Source organism: Lagenorhynchus albirostris, chromosome 5 (assembly GCF_949774975.1).
Source record: "Lagenorhynchus albirostris chromosome 5, mLagAlb1.1, whole genome shotgun sequence".
NCBI lineage: Eukaryota > Metazoa > Chordata > Mammalia > Artiodactyla > Delphinidae > Lagenorhynchus > Lagenorhynchus albirostris.
This window is the reverse complement of record NC_083099.1, coordinates 141,369,524-141,389,188: the sequence shown is the minus strand read 5'-3', so window position 1 is coordinate 141,389,188 and position 19,665 is coordinate 141,369,524. Positions and strand designations below refer to the sequence as shown.

General features: G+C 48.0%; 1 protein-coding gene across 1 annotated transcript in view; it reads right to left on the bottom strand.

Moving 5' to 3' along the window:
• Positions 1-19,665, bottom strand: part of FAM3B (FAM3 metabolism regulating signaling molecule B) — a 54,453-nt gene that overhangs the window by 28,728 nt on the left and 6,060 nt on the right. Inside the window, exon 2 of the mRNA XM_060150953.1 lies at positions 534-677. Coding sequence (XP_060006936.1) covers positions 534-677 — 144 coding nt within the window. The remainder of the gene's footprint in view (positions 1-533; positions 678-19,665) is intronic.

The window sequence follows — 19,665 nt, the reverse complement described above, 5'->3', positions numbered from 1 at the left end:
GGGGTACCTACCTTGGAATAGTATGGGAACTACCAGAGAGGCTTTTTCCCCTCCCTCCCCCTCCCCCTCCCCTCCCCTCCCCTCCCTCCCCCTCCCCTCCCCTCCCCCTCCCCTCCCCCTCCCCTCCCCCTCCCCTCCCCTCCCCCTCCCCTCCCCCTCCCCTCCCCTCCCCCTCCCCTCCCCCTCCCCTCCCCTCCCCCCTCCCCTCCCCTCCCCTCCCCCCTCCTCTCCCCTCCCGTCCCCTCCCCCTCCTCCTCCCCCCTCCCCTCCCCCTCCCCTCCCCTCCCCTCCCCCCTCCCCTCCCCTCCCCTCCCCCTCCCCTCCCCTCCCCCCTCCCCTCCCCTCCCCCCTCCCCTCCCCTCCCCTCCCCTCCCCTCTCCTCCCCCCTCCCCTCCCCTCCCCCCTCCCCTCCCCTCCCCCTCGCCATGATCATCAACATAAACGGCCAGTAGGGGCAGTGCTGAGGTCAGGGCCCAGTCTCAGCACAGCAGCTGGGTTGCGAGTCCTTGCTTGGACCCCACTGTGGTACCCACCTTTGAGGACAGGCCTCTCACCGATGCTCCGGATGCTGTAGGCAGCTCGGGACAGGGTCACATCTGGAATGAGCTCTGCCAGCAGGTACCCAGAATACCAGGCGCACAGGGAGGCGAAGATGAAGAACACTGCCTTTAGGGTGCCTGCATGCAGACAAGACAAGACACGTGGGCTGCCTCGCCCACTGACCCTCTCCTCCTCGGCCTTCCCTGGGTGGCATCCCTGGACCAGTGTCAGCAGGATGCCCTGCGGGGAATCACCCCGGAGGCGGTGGGCTGGAGAGGGCCCGGGGCCACTCAGTGGAGCCACAAGAGTGGGTACCAAGAACAGGATGTGAAAGCCGTCCGGGCCGAGGTTCCCTATTTGCTGCTGTGTTGGGTCTCAGAGCGTCCTCAGAGGATTAGGTCAAGGACTCATCAGGCGGCCCTGCCAGGGGCCTAAGGACAGAAGCGGCCCTTCCCTCATGAGCCGCTGGAAGCTCCTGGAAGCTCTCGGGGGCGGCGGGGCAGCTCTGTTTTGCTTACTGCTGTGTCAGCAGTGCTGAGGAGGGTACCTGGTGCCCGTGAGCACACAACCGCCCCGTGACACTGGAAAAGGTCCCCAGACTGTCAGTATCCTCAGAAACAAGGCTGCGGGGACACCCAAGGCTCCTGGCGGCACAAAGTCCCTGCAGAGAGTTTGTCAACTCCAGAACCTTCCTCTCAATGCTGCAGGAAAAGGCACTGCCCCGCTCCTGGGTTACAGGAGGCCTAAGGGACAGCTCTGTCCCTTCACAGACAATCTGCCCCCGGGCCTTACAGACTTTACTCCTTAAATAGCTCGCAGGTCAGGACTGTGCAGGATTACCAAAACTGCCAAGATGCAGGGATGGCCCGAGGCCCTGCGTAAAGGGACCTCAGGGATGGTCCCATCAGTGTTTATGTACCGATATGTCCAGTCCTGAGAAATAAGAAGAGGACGGATGGTTGGATGGATGGAAGGAAGGAAGTAAAACAAGAGGAGGGGAGGGGAGGCGAGAGGAAGAGCCCACCCACCTGACCACACACCCTCCTCGGCTGCCTCATTTCTGTCCCCTCTCAGGCCAAGCGTCTGGAAATAACCGTCCTCTGGATCGGCCTCCAGGCCTCACCTTCCACCCACGGCTCAGGGCAGCTGTGCTAGTCTAGGCCTCCAAAGCCTCCAGGCTGCCAGCCCCAGGCCCCCGATGACGGTCCTGACCCATCCATGTCCCCCCGGGCAGCACCCACACTCCTGGGGCGGGCTGGGGGTGTCTCCCACTTTGTCTCTGCTGGCTTTTCCCTCACACGGTGCAGCCTGGCTCTCTCCGCAGGATCCCAGATGAACTGACCCCCAGACCATCCTCTGAGCTCCCGACAAGCGTGTCCACTTGCTGATCCCTCTGGGCACCCGGGACGTCTCGCAGGGCCTGACACTTAGCACGTCCCACATGAAACCCTTGATTCTCCCGGCTCCCCGAGTCCGCTCCTGCCCCACATCTTGCCCAGGACAGGGTCAGATGTCTGGGCCTCTTCCTGACCCCATACGTCCCCCTGCCAGCCCTCAGTGGGATCCGCCAGCCAGTCTTACTGGGGTGACCTCCATAGACTTTGCTACATCTCTACGGCCTCGGTCTCCCCAGGCCCGCAGCATCTTAGCTCTTCTCTCTCGCTGCTAGAGAACCTACGTGCTCCCCGTGTTGGGTGCTTGTCTACCAAAGGGGTAGAATAAAGAATATATCTCATCTTTATCCCAGTTTCTGACACAGAACTCCTGAAACCCTTGGAATTTCCTGATAGGAGCGTCTGCTGTTGTTCATAAGGGGCCCCTTTCAGCCACGCCTGAGCTTATGCTAATGAGGTGACTCGGGGTGGGTCCTAGGATAGCTTCTGGGGAGGGGCCAACCAGCCCGGAAAGACCCTGCCCACACCTCAGCCCCGCCCCCGGACCTCCAGGAGGGGAGAGGGCAGGCAAGCTGTCCTGTGACCAAAGACAGAGTAAGACCCCAATGAAACTCGGGACTCAGAAGCTTGGGGGGCCTCCTGGTGGGGAACACACTGATGTGCCAGGTGGGGGATGCACCCTGACTCCCAGGGCTGTGGGCACGGAACTCCTCTTCACCCTGCATGTCCCTGCATTTGGCTGGTCCTGACTTGTATCCTATACAATAAAACTGTAATCTTTTTTTTTTTTTTTTTGCGGTACGCGGGCCTCTCACTGTTGTGGCCTCTCCCGTTGCGGAGCACAGGCTCCGGACGCGCAGGCTCAGCGGCCATGGCTCACGGGCCCAGCCGCTCCGCGGCACGTGGGATCTTCCCGGACCGGGGCACGAACCCGTGTCCCCTGCATCGGCAGGCGGACTCTCAACCACTGCGCCACCAGGGAAGCCCTAAAACTGTAATCTTAAGCAGAGTGATGCTTTCAGTGTTTCTGTGAGTTGTTCTAGCAAATTATTGAACCCTCCAGGAATTGTGGGAACCCCCAGACTTGTAGCAAGCTGGTTAGAAGTGCGGGCGGCGCCCGAAGCCTGTGGCTGGCGTCTGAAGACAGGGCAGCTCGTGGAGGGCACTGCCCTTAACCCCTGGGCTCTGGAGCTTATTGTGGGTGTTGTGTCGGAGCTGAGCTGAATGGCTGGACACACAGTTGGTGTCAGAGGGCTGGTGTCTCCCCGCCCAGAGCCCTGAGCAGAGACCAGTGGGTGTTCCCCGGCCCCCTGTCCAAACGTGCAGCCGCAGCCCTCCAGCACCAAGCCCGGGGGGGGGCCTCTCTCTCCGGGTGGTGATGAAACGCAAACCTCTGTCAGTCCGGCTCTGTTGAGCTCTGGACCTAGGCTCCCTCTTCATGCCTAGCACCTCGAGGTTTCCCCCAACGGTTAGGTTATATCGGGTCAGTATTTGCTGGTGTTTGCCAGGTGTCTGCTTAGCTTAGGTAGTCATCCTGGTGAAATGGGATGCCTCTGTCTCACCTGGACCATTTGGTCTTTTTTCAAGTGCATATTTCAACATCAGCTATTTCTTTCTCTTTTCCAAACCACGCAGTCCCAAAGATGGTTAGAACGTAATGCAGAGATGGCTTCCTGCTGGGAAATGCCTGAGACAGCGTGGCCGCTGCAATTCCTAGGATGGAGGGACGTCTCCGAGCCGGAGAAACCAGCCACAGAAACACAGTGAGAACAACAGGTGAAGCTGGTGCGCTGTCCTTCGTTTGCTCTGTGCTCCAGCCGTGCTGACCCACTGCAGTGGCTGCCCCTTCCTGCTGTAGCCTGGGTTCGAGTTTGTCCCTCTGCCCCCAGGGCGCTCTCCTCCAGACCCCTGGCCACCTGTCCGCTCCTTCAAGGACTCCAGTGTGGCTCTGTGGCCTCCTGGGTGAAGCCTGCACAGGCACCCTCAGGTCAGCCCTTCACATGCCTTGTCGGAGCTGCCCACCATGGCTCTCCCCTCCAGGTCTGTGCCCGCATGACTAGGACGGTGCGAGGGTCACAGGATGTTCCGGAAAACGCCACTGGAGGCACCCTGAGTGAACAGTGTGATCTGCCTGCCGGAAACGTGGGTTCAGCATCGATAAGAGTCTCAGGTTCAAAAACAATAGTTCAGTGTCCTGTGTGTCGATTCACTGCCAGACTATTTTATCCAAGTGTCGTATTTGAAGAAAATTGGCAAAGCAGAGATTATTCAGATCTTCTGAGTGTCACACGTGAGATCTTTGAGTGAAGAGTTGCTTTTGATTCGGAGATGACTGAAAGGGAGCATGCTGTCACCTCTCAGATACCTTCCTCCCCGCATGGAAGGGAGGCACGGTTTGGTCCCCAGGTGGACAAGGAAACATGGGTGGAAGTGACAGGGAAGGCAATGAGGAGAGAATAAAAGCCCACGTGTCCTCACTAGGAGCGCTGTGAGCCCCGGGCTTGTGGGACCACAGGCACCCCTCCCTGGACATTTTCCAGGGCTCCTGGGAAGGCTACAAAGCGTCTGTGGTCTGGGTGAGGGGCGCAGCGGTGGACCCCCAGGCCAGGTTTCCTGCCGTGGCTGCGGAAGCCATGACTGGAGCCAGAACCAGCTCGGGGAGGGAGGCAGACCCAGCAGCATGCACTGGGACCAGTTCATCGTGAGAAGATGGGGCACGGGCTGGCGGTGGACCCTGCACCTGGGATGGGGCAGGCACAGGCGAGGATTTGTCCTGGGAAAGGCGAGGGCTCAGGGACTCAGCTAAGACAGCTCGGGGTGGGGGTGGGGGGGCGGCGGGGGAAGGGCCTGCCCTGGAAGGAGGGGTCCAGCAGCTTCAGAGTTGGGGGGCAGGCAGAGGAAGTACACAGAGTCTGCGAACCTTCTGTGGCTCTGTGACCAGGATCCGGCCTTTTCTCATAAGGTAATAAAGTGGACATCAGCCCATGGACACATCCTAAGCACTTCCACACAGCAGGTGCCCGTGAGTATTAGATCAAAGGCCAATGCCGAGCACAGGTAGGAAGGCGGAACTTCCTCCTCAGAGGCTCTCTTTTAGGGCGCACGTGTGTGTGTCCTACCCTCACTCCACCCTCAGCTTCTTGGGGGTCTCAGGCTGGCCCTGACACTTCACTTAGGCTGGAGGACAAAGCAGTCCTGAAGCCAGTGTACATGAAGGCAGGCTACAGGTAAGGGGGGGGATCCCCCTCCCATCCAATCCAGGGGCGCTGCAGAGGGCCATTCTGAACCCAGAAGGAGACACTTCGGAGGGATTTCCCTCCACATGAAGTGGATAAGGATGAGGTTTCTCACTGGCCACCTCCCCACAGGAACCCACATTCCCTCGCCTTGAGGCAGCCACACCTGCACCTCTTGTCCCTGAGGGGTGGATACGCCAGACTCGGGGTGCAGCTGCTTTGTGGCTCCAGGCTCTGCTGGCCCCAGTGTCCACTGTTATCACTGTCCTGCTGATGGAGGCTTGTTGGCAGTAGGGCTGGGAAGTGTCACAGCTGAACACCTCAGCAGGTTGGCAAGGTAACCCACCTTCCAAAGTTCACATGCCAATGCCCTTAATTTTGAGGAATCAGGGTGACTGCTCTGGGAAGCTTCCTCCAGCTTGTGAAGGGTGGTGGTGGCTTAGTTTACTTCATCCCTTTAGTCTGAATGTCCTTCTTGTGAGCTGTGTCCCTACATGGGACAGACCTGGGGCTTGACTGAAGCATCCAGGGACATGCTGCTTCCACGAACGTTACCTAATCTTTAGCTCACAAAAGCAAAAGTGATGTGGCCCTGAGCTTCTGTGAGTAATTTCGCTGACAGCCACACCCCTGGATATATGACAACCTGGTGTGACCTCAAACCTTGATGTGAAAGGACCACATAGCTCACAAATGAATCACATGGGCTGCATGCGAAAAAGCTGTGAGTGGAGGGAAAGCAATCTGATCATATCCAGCATTTTCCACTAAGTGAGCAGCAAAATTGGACAGTAAGTATACAATATAGGCATGAGGAAAAAAATTCTTCCAAAATAGCTGTAATGAAAGTCAGTGCCCCCAGGGAGATCTTTTCTCCCAAGAAAAGAGATATGTATCTCCTTGCATTTATCCTACAATGCACACAAGTTACCAGAGACAGTGCTGTTCACAAATAAATGGTTTTGTAGAAAACTTGCATATTTTACACAAATAAAAAGTCTTAAAATTTGGCTTTCCTACCCATTGGGGATGGAGCAGAAAGGGGGTCCTCAGAACCTTCTGCAGTGAGACCACACAACCAGAACGCCACTTAGGAAGGAAGGAGGCCACAGAGGCAAACACCTGGAGGCAATGACCTGCCACTGAGAGGTGGGGCGCTGGTCCCTAGAGAGGCCAAGAGAACTTTCCAGTGTTGAACTTTTAATTTTGCATAACACGCTGCCTTGCTCTGGAAGGACTCCAGATTCCTCAGATTATAGGAAGAAACAGCAAAACCACTTAGAAAGGGAATGTGTGTCAGAGGCCGTCGGTTCCGGGACCCCAGAGCGCCTTGCATACGCAGGGCAGGCAGGCGGGCGGGAGAGGCGCGCGGAGGCCACCGTCAGGAAGGCGAGCAGCGGGAGATGAAACGGCTCGGAAAGAGTCGGAGGTTTTCTTTCCTCCTTCCTGTTTTTTCCCCCAAATCTTCTCAGGCTCAAGTACTTTGATAGAATGGTGTGTGTGGGGAAGCCTTATAAAAAGATGCTACCGGAACTGTTATAATAAGGGACAATGGGACAGTCCATGCTAATGCGTCCCCACTTCTCACCCACCCACAGGCTGGTGACTGAAAAGGGGTTGTCTCCCTGTCTCCGCACTTTTCATCATTTCCTTGACTGGTCAGGTGGACCTGCGGCTATAATGACCTCTGATGGCAGCCCGAGGAGCCCCAGGTGGAGTCCGCAAGTGCCTCTAAACGGCGCCCGGCCCAGGAGGTCGGAGATGGGGCCGGGGCCCGCTCCTACCGGCACCTGCCCTCGGCTGGAGGGAGCCCTCTCCCCCTGGCCTCACTGGGTCCTGCTCTAGCTGCGCTCAGCCAACGCCTACTTTCCAGGCAAAACGTCACAGTCACTGATCTGCCCGCACCCCGGCCCTGCACGCAGCTGGGGCAGTGGCGACCGGCAGGAAGGCGGCGGGAGACCCCAGCCCATTTGCCCCTGCTGGATTCGCTGGGCGCCTTCCTGAGCTCCGGTCCAAGAGAAGCCCCTCCCTCCCGGCACGTGCCGCCTCCACCTCTGGCTCAGCGTGCCTGGTGCCAGGTAGGGCGAGGGGTCGAGTCTCCCATGCCGGGTCCCCCTTCCCTCCGCCCGCACTCACCGGCAGCCGCGGGGCGCATCTTCCAGCTGCGGCTCCGGACCCTCCGGAGCCTGGGCCGCAGCTCAGGGTGACCGAGGGAGCCTCGCAAGGACTGGGCGGACCCCTGGGCGACACGCCCCGGGGGCCGGCCGGTGGGGCCGGCCGGTGGCCGGCCGGCGGCGGGGAGGGCGGGCAGGTGCGCGGGGCAGGTGCGCTGGTGGCGCCTTCGATCTCCGGCTCGGCGGCCCAGGCTGACTGGGGACCAGCGAGAACGGGCGGGTTTTGCTCTGAAGGGAGGACCCCGTGCCTTTACGGTTGGCGGCCCCAGACCCCAATCGAATGTCTCACAAAGTCAAGTGACCGCCAAGATAGGCATATTAGGCATACTCTGAGTCTTTGAGACGTCAAAGCGAAGTCCCAGGGAAATCCAGGTTTGAAGTACAGGTCCCCGTTCTAAGGCTGTTTAACTTCCTGCCCGCTGCTGTTTGCACAGCCCAGCAGGCTTCCTCCTTTGCTCCTGGTCGATCAGGGAAAATAGGGTGAGCACGATGTCCCAGGCCCCGTGGTCAGGGCGGCAGGCCTGCAGGTCCTTGGGTTTACAGGAGGCCAGGCTCTGGTGGGAGTTAGGCTTCCCAGAAGATGGCCCACTTCCAAGAAGGGAGAGCCGCTTCTCCGCGCCACATGTGGGCTTACATTCCAGACATCCAGCAGGTTTTACAGAGCTTTTGAAACCACTGTAGTCACAGAGGCCTCAGGCTCCCAAGGGTAAGTTAAGGCTCTAAGGGCAGTTGGTCACTCTTGTGGAAAAAGAGTTCCAGAGAGGCAGGGTCGCCACCCTCGGGGTCCACTGGCTCCTGCAGTTCTGCTTCCCCGAGAAAGCCCGGAGGCTTCCACAGTGACGCAAAGTACCCTGGGGTGTCACGGGGGGCTTGGCTGTGACCCGCCCTCTACCACCGTCTTTGCCTCCTGAGAAGCTCCCATCCATCCAGTGCCATCCAGGGGGCCTGGGGACACATGCCCTGTGGACAGTGTGGCCTTATTTTTCTAGGTCACCCTCTGCCTGCTGTCTTCTAAATCAGAGGGAACAGAAGACAGGGGTCTCAATTAGGAATCCTTCCCGAGGACTTCAGAACAGTACCCGGCCCCAGCATGGCTCGTTTCAGTGTGGATGCCTTTCTGAGCTGCTCTACAGCAGTACTCAGGAGTCATTCTCCAACTATGCCTAACAGTTACATGAAACACATCGATCAGCTCATTAAAGGGAGTGTTGGTTTCATCTGCCGAGAATCTCACCTTCGTCTTGAGCTCACTTCACTTCAGAGACGGAGCTTTGTCTCTGGGTTTGCTTTCAGTTTTTTTTTTTAAACATGGTCAAAAAGTGCATAACATAAAATTCATCACCTTTCACCAAATTAAAAAACATACACTTTTAAGTGTACAGTTCAGTAGTCTTAAGGATGTTCACATTATTGCCCAACAGAACCCCAGAACTTTTTCATCTTGCAAAGCTAAAGCTCTGCGGCTATTAATCACCAACTCCGCATCTCCTTCCCCCCTGCACCTGGTAAACCACCGTTCTATTTTCTCTTTGCAGACTTTGACTACTTCAGACGCCTCGTATAAGTGGAATCATGCAGTGTTTGTCTTGTTATAACTGGCTTATTTCCCTTAGTGTAATGTCCTCAAGGTTCATCCATGTTGTAGCATGTGACGGGATCTCAACCCTTTTGAAGGCCAAATAATATTCCATGACATGTATAGATAGACCACATCTTGTTTCTCCATTCATCCCTTGATGAACACTTGGGTTGTTCCCACCACTTAACTAGTGTGAAGAATGCCGCTGTGAACATGGGGGTGTAAATATCTTTTCAGTTCTTTTGGGTATATACGTGAAGTGGGATTGCCGGATCCGATGGTAATTCTATTTTAATTTTTCTGAGGAACCGCCATACTGTTGTCCACAGTGGCTGCACCATTGTACACTCCTAATAACAGTGCACAAGTGTTCCAATTTTTCCACATCCTCACTGACACATTATTTTTTGTTCTTTAAAACTTTTAGTAGTCATCCTGAGGGATGTGGGTGATATCTCAGTGTATAAAATGATAGGTATCAGAGGCAAACATTACTTGTAATACACATGAAAAATGTACATGAAATGCATGTAAGTGAAAAAGCAGAAACAACCAGGGGACATTGATGCATATAAAATGGAAACACATAAAAATGAAAAAGCGGTTGCATTTCCCTGAGCATACTATAAAGCCACTTTACTTTGAAAATTTTGAAAATAAACGTGCACTGAAAAAAATACACCCTCTGCTTCGCTCCCCCTCCCAACCTCATGTTTCCCTGGGCCACCGGCTCATCTTCAAAGCTCTTCTCTCTCTAATAGCCCCTCGACCCACAGCAAGCCTGATCCCCTCCACAGGTATGTGCACCCCACCCCCAGGTCCAGAGTTCCGTCCTCAGAGACCGCCACTGTCCCTGTAGTCTTCAGAGCTATTCTCTGCTTACGCAAGCCCATATATATTTCCCTCATCCTTTTTACACACAAGGTATCATGTTGTACATTTCACAACTTACCTTTTACGTTATTTATAATGTCTCGGAGAGCATAGTACATAAGCGCACACACATTTGGCCTGCTCTTCTTGACTCCTGTATTCTATTCCACCACTGGATTCTTTTGCTGTTTTACTGTTCTATTCTTTTATTATTCTATTCTTTTATTGTTTGATGAACCATCTTTTACTGTTGGATTATGGATCTTTTAACCACATATTCTATTGTTGCACGAACCTATTCTTTAAGTAGGCTGCAGAAGGGCATTTTTGGTTATCTTCAGTCTTTTCTGCTATTAATAATGCCACAATGAACACCTCTGTGCATACATCTTGGCATAAATATTGGGGTGGATTTAAAACAAATTCCTGGAAGTGAATTACTGAATTAAAGGGTATGTGAATTCTGAGCTTTATCAGAAATTTCCCAGGGCTCAACAGAGAAGTTATACCCGCTTACACGCCCACCATCAGCATACGAGAATGCCTTTGTTCATACCTTTCCCAACACACCGTATTATCCAACTTTTTGATCTATACAAATCTATTGTTGAAAAAAAATCTTAATATTGTTCTAATTGGCTCTCTCATTAAAGTGATGGCCTTGGCATGCTTTCATAAGTTTAAAAGCCATTTGTGATCTTTGTGTATTTCTTTTTTTAATTTTTTGTTGTTTTCTTATTGGAGTATAGTTGCTTTACAATATTGTGCTAGTTTATACGTACTGCAAAGTGAATCAGCTATACGTATACATATATCCCCTATTTTTTGGATTTCCTTCTCGTGTAGGTCACCACAGAGCATTGAGTAGAGTTCCCTATGTTGTGCATGTTTCTTTTTCCAGGAACTATATAGTCACATATGTTGCCCATTTTTCTATTAAGTTGTTAGCCTTTTTTTTTCTGATTATAGTAGCCTCGAGAAATAATTTGTGGACTAGATAAACATAGTTCAATTTGTAAACGTATATTAAAAGGTAGGTAGTGATAGACCACCTCCCTACTCCTGCATCCTCTCTATCCAATAGAGAACCAAGGTTATTCATTTCTCGGGTGTCCTTCCAGAAGTTCTCTGTACATATTCAACAAATAAGAGTATCTTCCCCCCACACTTTAACAAACCATAACATCCTCTCACTCTGACCCACATCTTGCTTCTCAAGATACCTTGGAGAGTGAGCTGCTTATGTACACAGAGCTCGTCCTCATTCTTTCCACACCTGCAGAGCATCCTACAGCAAAGATGGACCACAATTTACCAGCTGTTTCTTTTCCACCTTTTGTTAGGACTACTGTTAGGACTACTACTCTGTAATGAAAACCTCTCACACAGAATGTTTCACTTATGTGAAACAAGTAAATAAATAAATTCCTAGAAGAACTGCTGGGCTTGTCTACTGGTAATCCTGAGATTTTGCCAAAACAGACCCGGATGGATGTTGTATTCACTGACATGCCCCACTCCCCTGCCCCCCAGCTGTGTTTGTGCATGTTTCATTTCAAAGGCTTTTCAGGGACTTCCCTGGTGGCTCAGTGGTTAAGAATCTGCCTGGGGACTTCCCTGGTGGCGCGGTGGTTAAGAATCTGCCTGCCAGTGCAGGGGACACGGGTTAGAGCCCCGGTCCTGGAAGATCCCACATGCTGCGGAGCAACTAAGCCCATGCGCCACAACTACTGAAGCCCGTGTGCCACAACTACTGAAGCCCACGTACCTAGAGCCCGTGCTCCACAACAAGAGAACCCACCACAATAAGAAGCCCGCGCACTGCAGTGAAGAGTAGCCCCCGCTCAATGCAATTAGAGAAGGCCCGCCCGCAACAACAAAGACCCGACGAAGTCAAAAATAAATAAATAAATAAATTTATATTAAAAAAAAAGAGTCCGCCTGCTAATGCAGGACACACGGGTTTGAGCCCTGGTCCCAGGAGATCCCACATGCCATGGAGCAACTGATCCCATGCAGCACAACTACTGAGCCTGCACTCTAGAGCCAGTGAGCCATAATTACTGAGCCCGCGTGCCACAACTACTGAAGCCTGCTCACCTAGAGCCTGTGCTCCGCAACAAAGAGAAGCCACCGCAACGAGAAGTCCGCGCACTGCAACAGAGTATCGCCCGCTCGCCACAACTATAGAAAGCCCATGTGCAGCAACGAAGACCCAAAGCAGCCAGTGAATAAATAAATAAATATATTAAAATTTTTTTTTTTTAAAAAAGGATTTTCAAGGATAATTTTTTACTGCTTGATTTTTACCTTACTTGCTTACTTTGGGAAAGCACTGCCGTTTAAGAAGAGGCTTTCCGAAAAAAATAAAATAAAATAGACGTTCTGGGGCTTCCCTGGTGGCGCAGTGGTTGAGAATCTGCCTGCTAATGCAGGGGACACGGGTTCCAGCCCTGATCTGGGAAGATCCCACATGCCGCGGAGCAACTAGGCCCATGAGCCACAACTACTGAGCCGGCGCATCTGGAGCCTGTGCTCCACAACAAGAGAGGCCGTGGTAGTGAGAGGCCCGCGCACCGTGATGAAGAGTGGCCCCCGCTTGCCACAACTAGAGAAAGCCCTCACACAGAAATGAAGACCCAACACAGCCAAAAATAGAATAAAAATAAATGTGTGACTCTGTTCTTTTTAAAAAAACAGATTGATTTTTTTTTGTTTTTTGTTTTTGTTTTTTTGTTTTTGTTTTTGTTTTTTTTTTTGATTTTTATTTATTTGGTTGTGCCGAGTCTTATTTGTGGCAGGCAGGCTCCTTAGTTATGGCTCCAGGGCTCCTTCATTGTGACTCGCAGTCTCCTTAGTTGTGGCAGGCAAACTTAGCTGCGGCATGCATGTGGGACCTAGTTCCCTGATCAGGTAGCGAACCTGGACCTCCTGCATTGGGAGAGTGGAGTCTTATCCACTGCGCCACCAGGGAAGTCCCAAACTGAGCGTCTTTCCTACTGAGTCTGGATGAAATCATAGAACCCTTTTCAATACAGTGTCCACAGTCACTACAAATCAATCCAAGTTGGCACAGCTGGTCAGGGGATGGTACTCTAAGGTCTCAATTAAGCATTCTTTCTTTTTTTTCTTTTTCTCTTCTTTTATTTATTTTTTTTATTTAGCCATGCCATGTGGCATGTGGAATCTTAGTTCCCCTACCAGGGATCAAAACTGTGCCCTTTGTGTTGGAAGTGTGGAGTGTTAAAGAAAAAAAAGAAGAGGCTTTCCTTAAAACACTTTGATATGAAACAACTAAAATAGCAAGGAGCTGAGAAGGGAGGGGACACCCTCGCATATATAAATATAGTGTAAAGCGCCCTTGCTTTCTACACAAAGGGACATCTCCTGTACGTATGGATATATAATACTAAATTGTGTATTATAGCTTTTAAAATCCTATATTTATTATTTCCTTATTGTAGGTAATAAAAAACTTCTTCCCTGTTTGTTGTTGAGTATGAAATTTTTCCCCCTAGGCAGTTAAAACATTTTTTATTTTTCTTTTTACAATTTGTTGAGCTTCGTTTTGCTTAGAGAGGCCTTTTTCTCCCTCCCTTTCCCCATATTTTCTTATTTTTTAACTAAAATATTTGATCCCTCTAGATTAAATTTGGATGGAAATCCAAACTTATTTTCCTCCAGCTGTCCAGCCAGTTGTTCACTGTTTGTTGAATGAAAATCTCCCTCCGTTGGTCTGAAATGCCCCTTCCTCATATTAAGGCCCATGTGTAATCATGTCCATGTCTGACTTTATATTCTGTTCTTTCTGCCTTATTTCCTTTTGCTTAGGTATTTCCTAGCAATTCTTGCATGTTTACTTCCCACATGAATGTTTTTATTAATATTTTAAAAAAATTTTAGTTTATATTGGAGTATATTAGTAATTAGTATACTAATTAGCAATGTTGTGTTAGTTTCAGGTGTACAGCAAAGTGATTCAGTTATCCATATACATGTATCTATTCTTTTTCAATTTTTTTCCCCCATTTAGGTTATTACAGAGTACTGAGCAGAGTCCCCTGTGCTATACAGTAGGTCCTTGTTGGTTATCTATTTTAAATATAGCAGTGTGTACATGTCAGTCCCAAACTCCCAATCTATTCTATCCCTCCCCCACGCCCTTCCCCCTGGTAACCATAAGTCTGGTCTCTAAGTCTGTGAGTCTGTTTCTGTTTTGTAAAGAAGTTCATGTTTACTTTCCACGTGCACTTTGAACTCAGCTGACTGTTCATGACAGTTACCACCCTTCAGCCATGGAGCGCCCCACCACGGGACATGCTCTGTTCTGGACGTTTCACTGAGAAATCTTCTTCAACCGCACAATAGGCCAAAGGGAAGACATCTGAACCATTTTGCAAATGGCAAAGTGAAACATCAAACGTCACAAAGTTCATCAGTGAGTGAGCGAGGATTCTCCAGGATTCCGAGTGACTCCACATTTATTCCCTCTGTGAGTTTACCTACTTGCTTAAATCACAGCAACAGGACAACTCCAGGGCCTCTAGTAATAGTATTTTAATAGTCATTACCCTTAAGTTCCATCTACTTGTATCTGTGAATAACCTCGCTTCCTAAGTTTAATTCTCCATCTCAGAAAGCTGTAGCACATAAAATGTTAAGGCTTAAAAATATTTTTTTTACAGGATTAGATTTAACTTCTTTACAATTAAGTCAATTCTGTTTTTTCTTATTTATCATACAGCTGGAGATTAAATGCATTGAAATGTCCAGAAATTTCTGGAAACGAACTTCCCCTCTTCTCCTTCTGCAGCTGTGAGACCTTATCACTGGGTCTCCCTAACATCACTCACCCTTTGTCTTTATTTGCTCCGTGTGTAGCTTTTTCTGACTTTCCCTCCACTAATTTCCCTTCACTAATTACGTGTTCAGCTCTATGGAATCTGCTGCTAAATCTGTTCCTTGAGTTTGTTACTGTGCATTTTTTTATTTCTAGAAATTCTATTGGGTTCTTTTTCAAAACTGTTAATGACTTTTTATAAAATTCTGTTTCCTGAAGGTATCTCAAAGGCTGCTTTTAGTTCATTAGTCATAATCAGCCTACCTAATAAACAGCCTACATCTGATGATCCTGATTTGTCTGAAATACTTGGAAGCTGTTTTCCTGGAGGTGCACTGGAGAGTGCATTTAAAGAACTATATAGAAGAATGTCTTGAGGCTAGTGAAAATAATTTTCTCCAGAAAAGATATGTGTTTGCTTTTGCTAGGGGTCTGAGTCATTACCACACCAGGACCATCTTTTAAAATTGTATATATTCAAGGCTTGAAAATCCCTGGACAACCCAGTCAATTCAAAATAGGATATAATTCAACACAAGGTGTTCACTTGAGGTTAACGTCTACATCAATGGACTTGGGCTCCCGATTACTTAGTGTGCAGAGTCTACTGTCAGACTCCTCAGCTCTAACTCGGGGGGGTTAACAAGTGCCCTTGGGTAAAATGTGGCTTCCTGGTACGCTTCCACAGGGCTGGGGGGGCGCATCCCTGGGGGCACAGCGCGATGGTGAGCTCAGACTGGTGGAGAGCACCAGGATGCTGGGGTGTTAGAAGGACGTTACAGTGAAAGAGGAAAACAAGCAGGAGATGTAAAAGATACGGAGAAGAGGACATCAAAAGGCCCTCAGACTACCCCTGAGACCGGTGATTGAGGCTATCAATGTCTCCTTCCTGACGGTCACATCTGCACACAAAGGGGGCTCCTGCGAGAGGGCTTCCCTGGACCCACCCGTCACTCCCCATGGCTCTTCTTCACTGCTCTTATCCCCATCCGAATTCTTTTCCTTGTTTGGGGGGCTGTTTACTGTCTGTCTCCTTCGGCAGGATATAAGCTCATTGTGAGCATCTCTGGGACCCCAGGGCCTGGAACAGAGCCTGACACAGAGGGGCTTCTTCACAGGTCTCTGGTGAACACGTGGATAATGCGCAAACCACTGATTTCCGCGGTAAGAGACGGCAAGTCAGGAGGCGGCAGTACCCTGAGAGGAGAGTGGGGTTATGGAGCTGATCTGAGATGAGGACCCAGAAGGCTGCTCAAGGGGCAGAGCCCAGGAAACAGGAGGATCTACAGGACCCTGGGAAGGGGGAAGATCAGAAACAGGGAAGGAATCATCCAATTAAAGGTAATAAAGACCAACCTCACCAACCTTGGTTTCCTTCTTCCAACAAGGGTTACAAATGAAAGGCATTCGGAGCAGAGGATGGTCTCGACCACACCTTAATGTCTTGGGACCTAAACATACTAGACGTCTTTTTTTTTTTTTAATTAACACAAACATTTTAGAGCCGTTTTAGGTTCACAGCAAAATTGAGGGGAAGATACAGAATTTCCTATATATCTCCTGTCCTGCATTATCAACATCCCCACCAGAGTGTATATTTGTAAGAACTGATGAACCTACACATCATTAATGAACCGACAATGATGTGATGAACCTACACATCATTATGTATATTTGTAAGAACTGATGAACCTACACATCATTAATGAACCGACACATCATGAACACCAAAAGTCTAGTTTACATTAGACCTCACTCTCGGTTTTGCACACGTTTGCACAAATGTATAATGACATATATTCATCATTATGGACTCATACAGAGTGATTTCCCTGCCTTAAAACCCCTTTGCCCTGCCTAGTCATCCTTCCAACCCACTCCCTGCCAATCACTGATTATTTTATTGTCTCCATAATTTTGTCTTTTCCAGAATGTCATGTAGTTGGAACCATACAGTGCATAGTCTTCTCAGATTGGCTTTTGTCACTTAGTACTATACATTTAAGGCTCCTCCGTATCTTCTTATGACTTAATAGCTCACTTCCTTTCAGCACTGAAATATTCCATTTTCTAAACATACCAGTTTCTTTATCCACTCACGTACTAAAGGAAATCTTGGTTACTTCCAAGGATGGGCAATTATTAATAAAGCTGCTATAAACATCTGGGTGCAGGTTTTCCTATGAACATAAATTTTCAAGTCCTTTGGGTGAGTACAAAGGAGTACAAATGCTAGATCGTATGGTTAGCATATGTTTAGTTTTGTAAGAACCTGCCAAACTATTTTCCAAAGTGACTGGACCATTTTGCCTTCCCACCAACAATGCATGAGAGATCCTGTTGCTGCACATCCTTGTCAGCATTTGGTGTTGTCAGTGTTCAAGATTTTGGCCATTCAAATAGGTGTGTTTTGGTAACTTATTTTTGTTCTAATTTGCATTTCCCTGATGACATATGATGTGGAGCATCTTTTCCTATGCTTATTTGCCATCTGTGTACCTTCTTTGGTGAGGTGTCTGGTAAGGTCTTTGGCCCACTTTAACAGGTTGTCTGTATTCTTGTTGTTGAGTTTTGAGTTCTTTGTATATTTTGGATAACAGTCCTTCATCAGATTGTTAAAGGTCTGCAGTTTGTCTTACAATTCTCTAGACATTGTCTTTTTCAGGGTAGTAGGATCCAATTTTAATAAGTCCAGCTTATCAATGATTTCTTTCATGGAAGGTACCTTTGGCATTGCATCTAAAAAGGCTGATCACCATACCCAAGACCATGTAGGTTTTCTCCCACGCTAACTTGTAGGAATTTTATAGTTTTGAATTAATTTTTGTAAAGGGTATAAGATTTGTGTCTAGATTCATTTTCTGCACGTGAATGTCCAGTTGTTTCAGCACCATTTGTTAAAGAGACTATCTTTTTTCCACTGTATTGCCTTTGCTCCTTTGTCAAAGATCAGTTAATTATACTTAATGCAGGTCTATTTCTGAGCTCTCTATTCTGTTCCCTTGATCTATTTGCCTTTTCTTTCACCCATATCACACTGCCTTGATTATTGTAGCTTTACAGTAAGTATTGGAGTCGGGTAGTGACAATCTTCTGACTTTGTTCTTTTCCTTCAATATTGTGTTGGCTATTCTGGGTCTTTTGCCTCTACAAATAAACTTTAGAATCAGTTTGCCAACATGCACAAAATAAGGGCTTTGATTGGGATGGCATTGAATCTATAGATCAAGTTGGGAAGAACTGACATCTTCAAAATATTGAGTCTGTCTGCAAACATAGAATATCTCTCCATTTATTCAGTTTTTCTTTGATTTTGTTCATCAGAGTTCTGTAGTTTTCCTCATATAGATTTTGTACACCTTTTGTTAGATTTATACCTAAGTATTTCATTTTGGGGGGTGCTAATTCAAAGGTATTGTGTTCTTAATTTCAAATTCCACTTGTTCATTGCTGATATATAGAAAAAGGTGGACTTTTATGTCAAATTGATAAACTTTGTATCCTGCAACCTTGCTATAATCACTTAGTTCCCAAAGTTTTTTTGTTGATTCTTTGAATTTTCTACATAGACGATCATGTCATCTGTGAACAAAGACAGTTTTAGTTCTTCCTCCCCAATGTGTATACCTTTTCTTTCTTTTTCTTATTAGTCTTAATGAATAGATAGAATGTCCAGTACTGGAGTAGTGAGAGGGGACATCCTTGCCTTGTACCTGATCTCCGTGGGAAAGCCTCGAGTTTCTCACCATTAAATACGATGTTAGCTATAGATTATTTTGTAGATATTCTTTATCAAGTTGAGGCAGCTCCTCTGTGTTTCTAGTTTCCTGGGAGTTTTAATCATGAACTCTGTGTTGTGGGTGTGGTGGATTTTGTCAAATGCTTTTTCTGCATCTATTAATACAATCATGTGATCTGTCTTTTTCAGCCTGTTCATGTGATGGATTACACGAATTGATTTTTGAATATTGATTCACTCCTGCAGAGCTAAGATAAAGCCTGCTTGGTTGTGGTGTAAAATTCTGTTTATACATTGTTGGATTTTTATTTGCTAATATTTTGTTGAGAAATTTTGCCTTTATGTTCACGAGAGATACTGGTCTATAGTTTTCTTTTCTTGTAATGTCTTTATCTGGTTTTGATAATAGGGCAATGATAGCCTCCCAGAATGAGTTGGAAGTATTCCCTCTATCTTCTGAAAGAGAGTGTAGAGAATTATTACAATTTCTTCCTTAAATGTTTGTCAGAATTCACCAGTGAACCCATTTGGGCCTGGTACTTTCTGTTTTGGAATGTTATTAATTATTGATTCAATTTCTTTAATGAATATAGGCTGATTCAAATCGGCTATTTCTTCTGGTGTGAGTTTTGGCAAATTGTGTCTTTTAAGGAATTCACCCATTTCATCTAGAGTATGAAATTTGTGGGCATAGAAGTTGTTCACAGTATTCCTTTATTATCCTTTTAATGTCCATAGGATCTGTACTGATGGTTTCAATTTAATTTCTGATATTGGTAATTTATGTTCCCTCTTGTTTTATCTTAGTCTGATTAGAGGCTTATCAATTTTATTGATCTTTTCAAAGAACTAGTGTTTGGTTTAATTGATTTCCTATTTTCTATTTTACTGCCCTAATTCTTATTATTTGTTTTCTTATACTTACTTTGGATTTGCTTTGCTTTTCATTTTCTAGTTTCCTAAGGTAGAAACTTAGGTTATTAACTTTAGATCTTTCTTCTTTTCTAATACATGCATTCAATGTTATAAATGTTGTCTAAGTACTGCTTTGGCCGCATTCCACAAATTTTGATAAGTTGTGTTTTCATTTTCATTTGGTCCAAAATATTTTAAAATTTCTCTTGAGAATTCTTCTTTGACCCATGTGTTATTTAGAAGTGTGTTGTTTAATCTCCATGTATTTTTGGATTTTCCAGATATTTTTCTGTTATTGAATTTTAGTTTAATTCCATCATAGTCTGACAACAGATGTTGTATAATTTCTATTACTTTATAGTTGTTAAAGTGTGT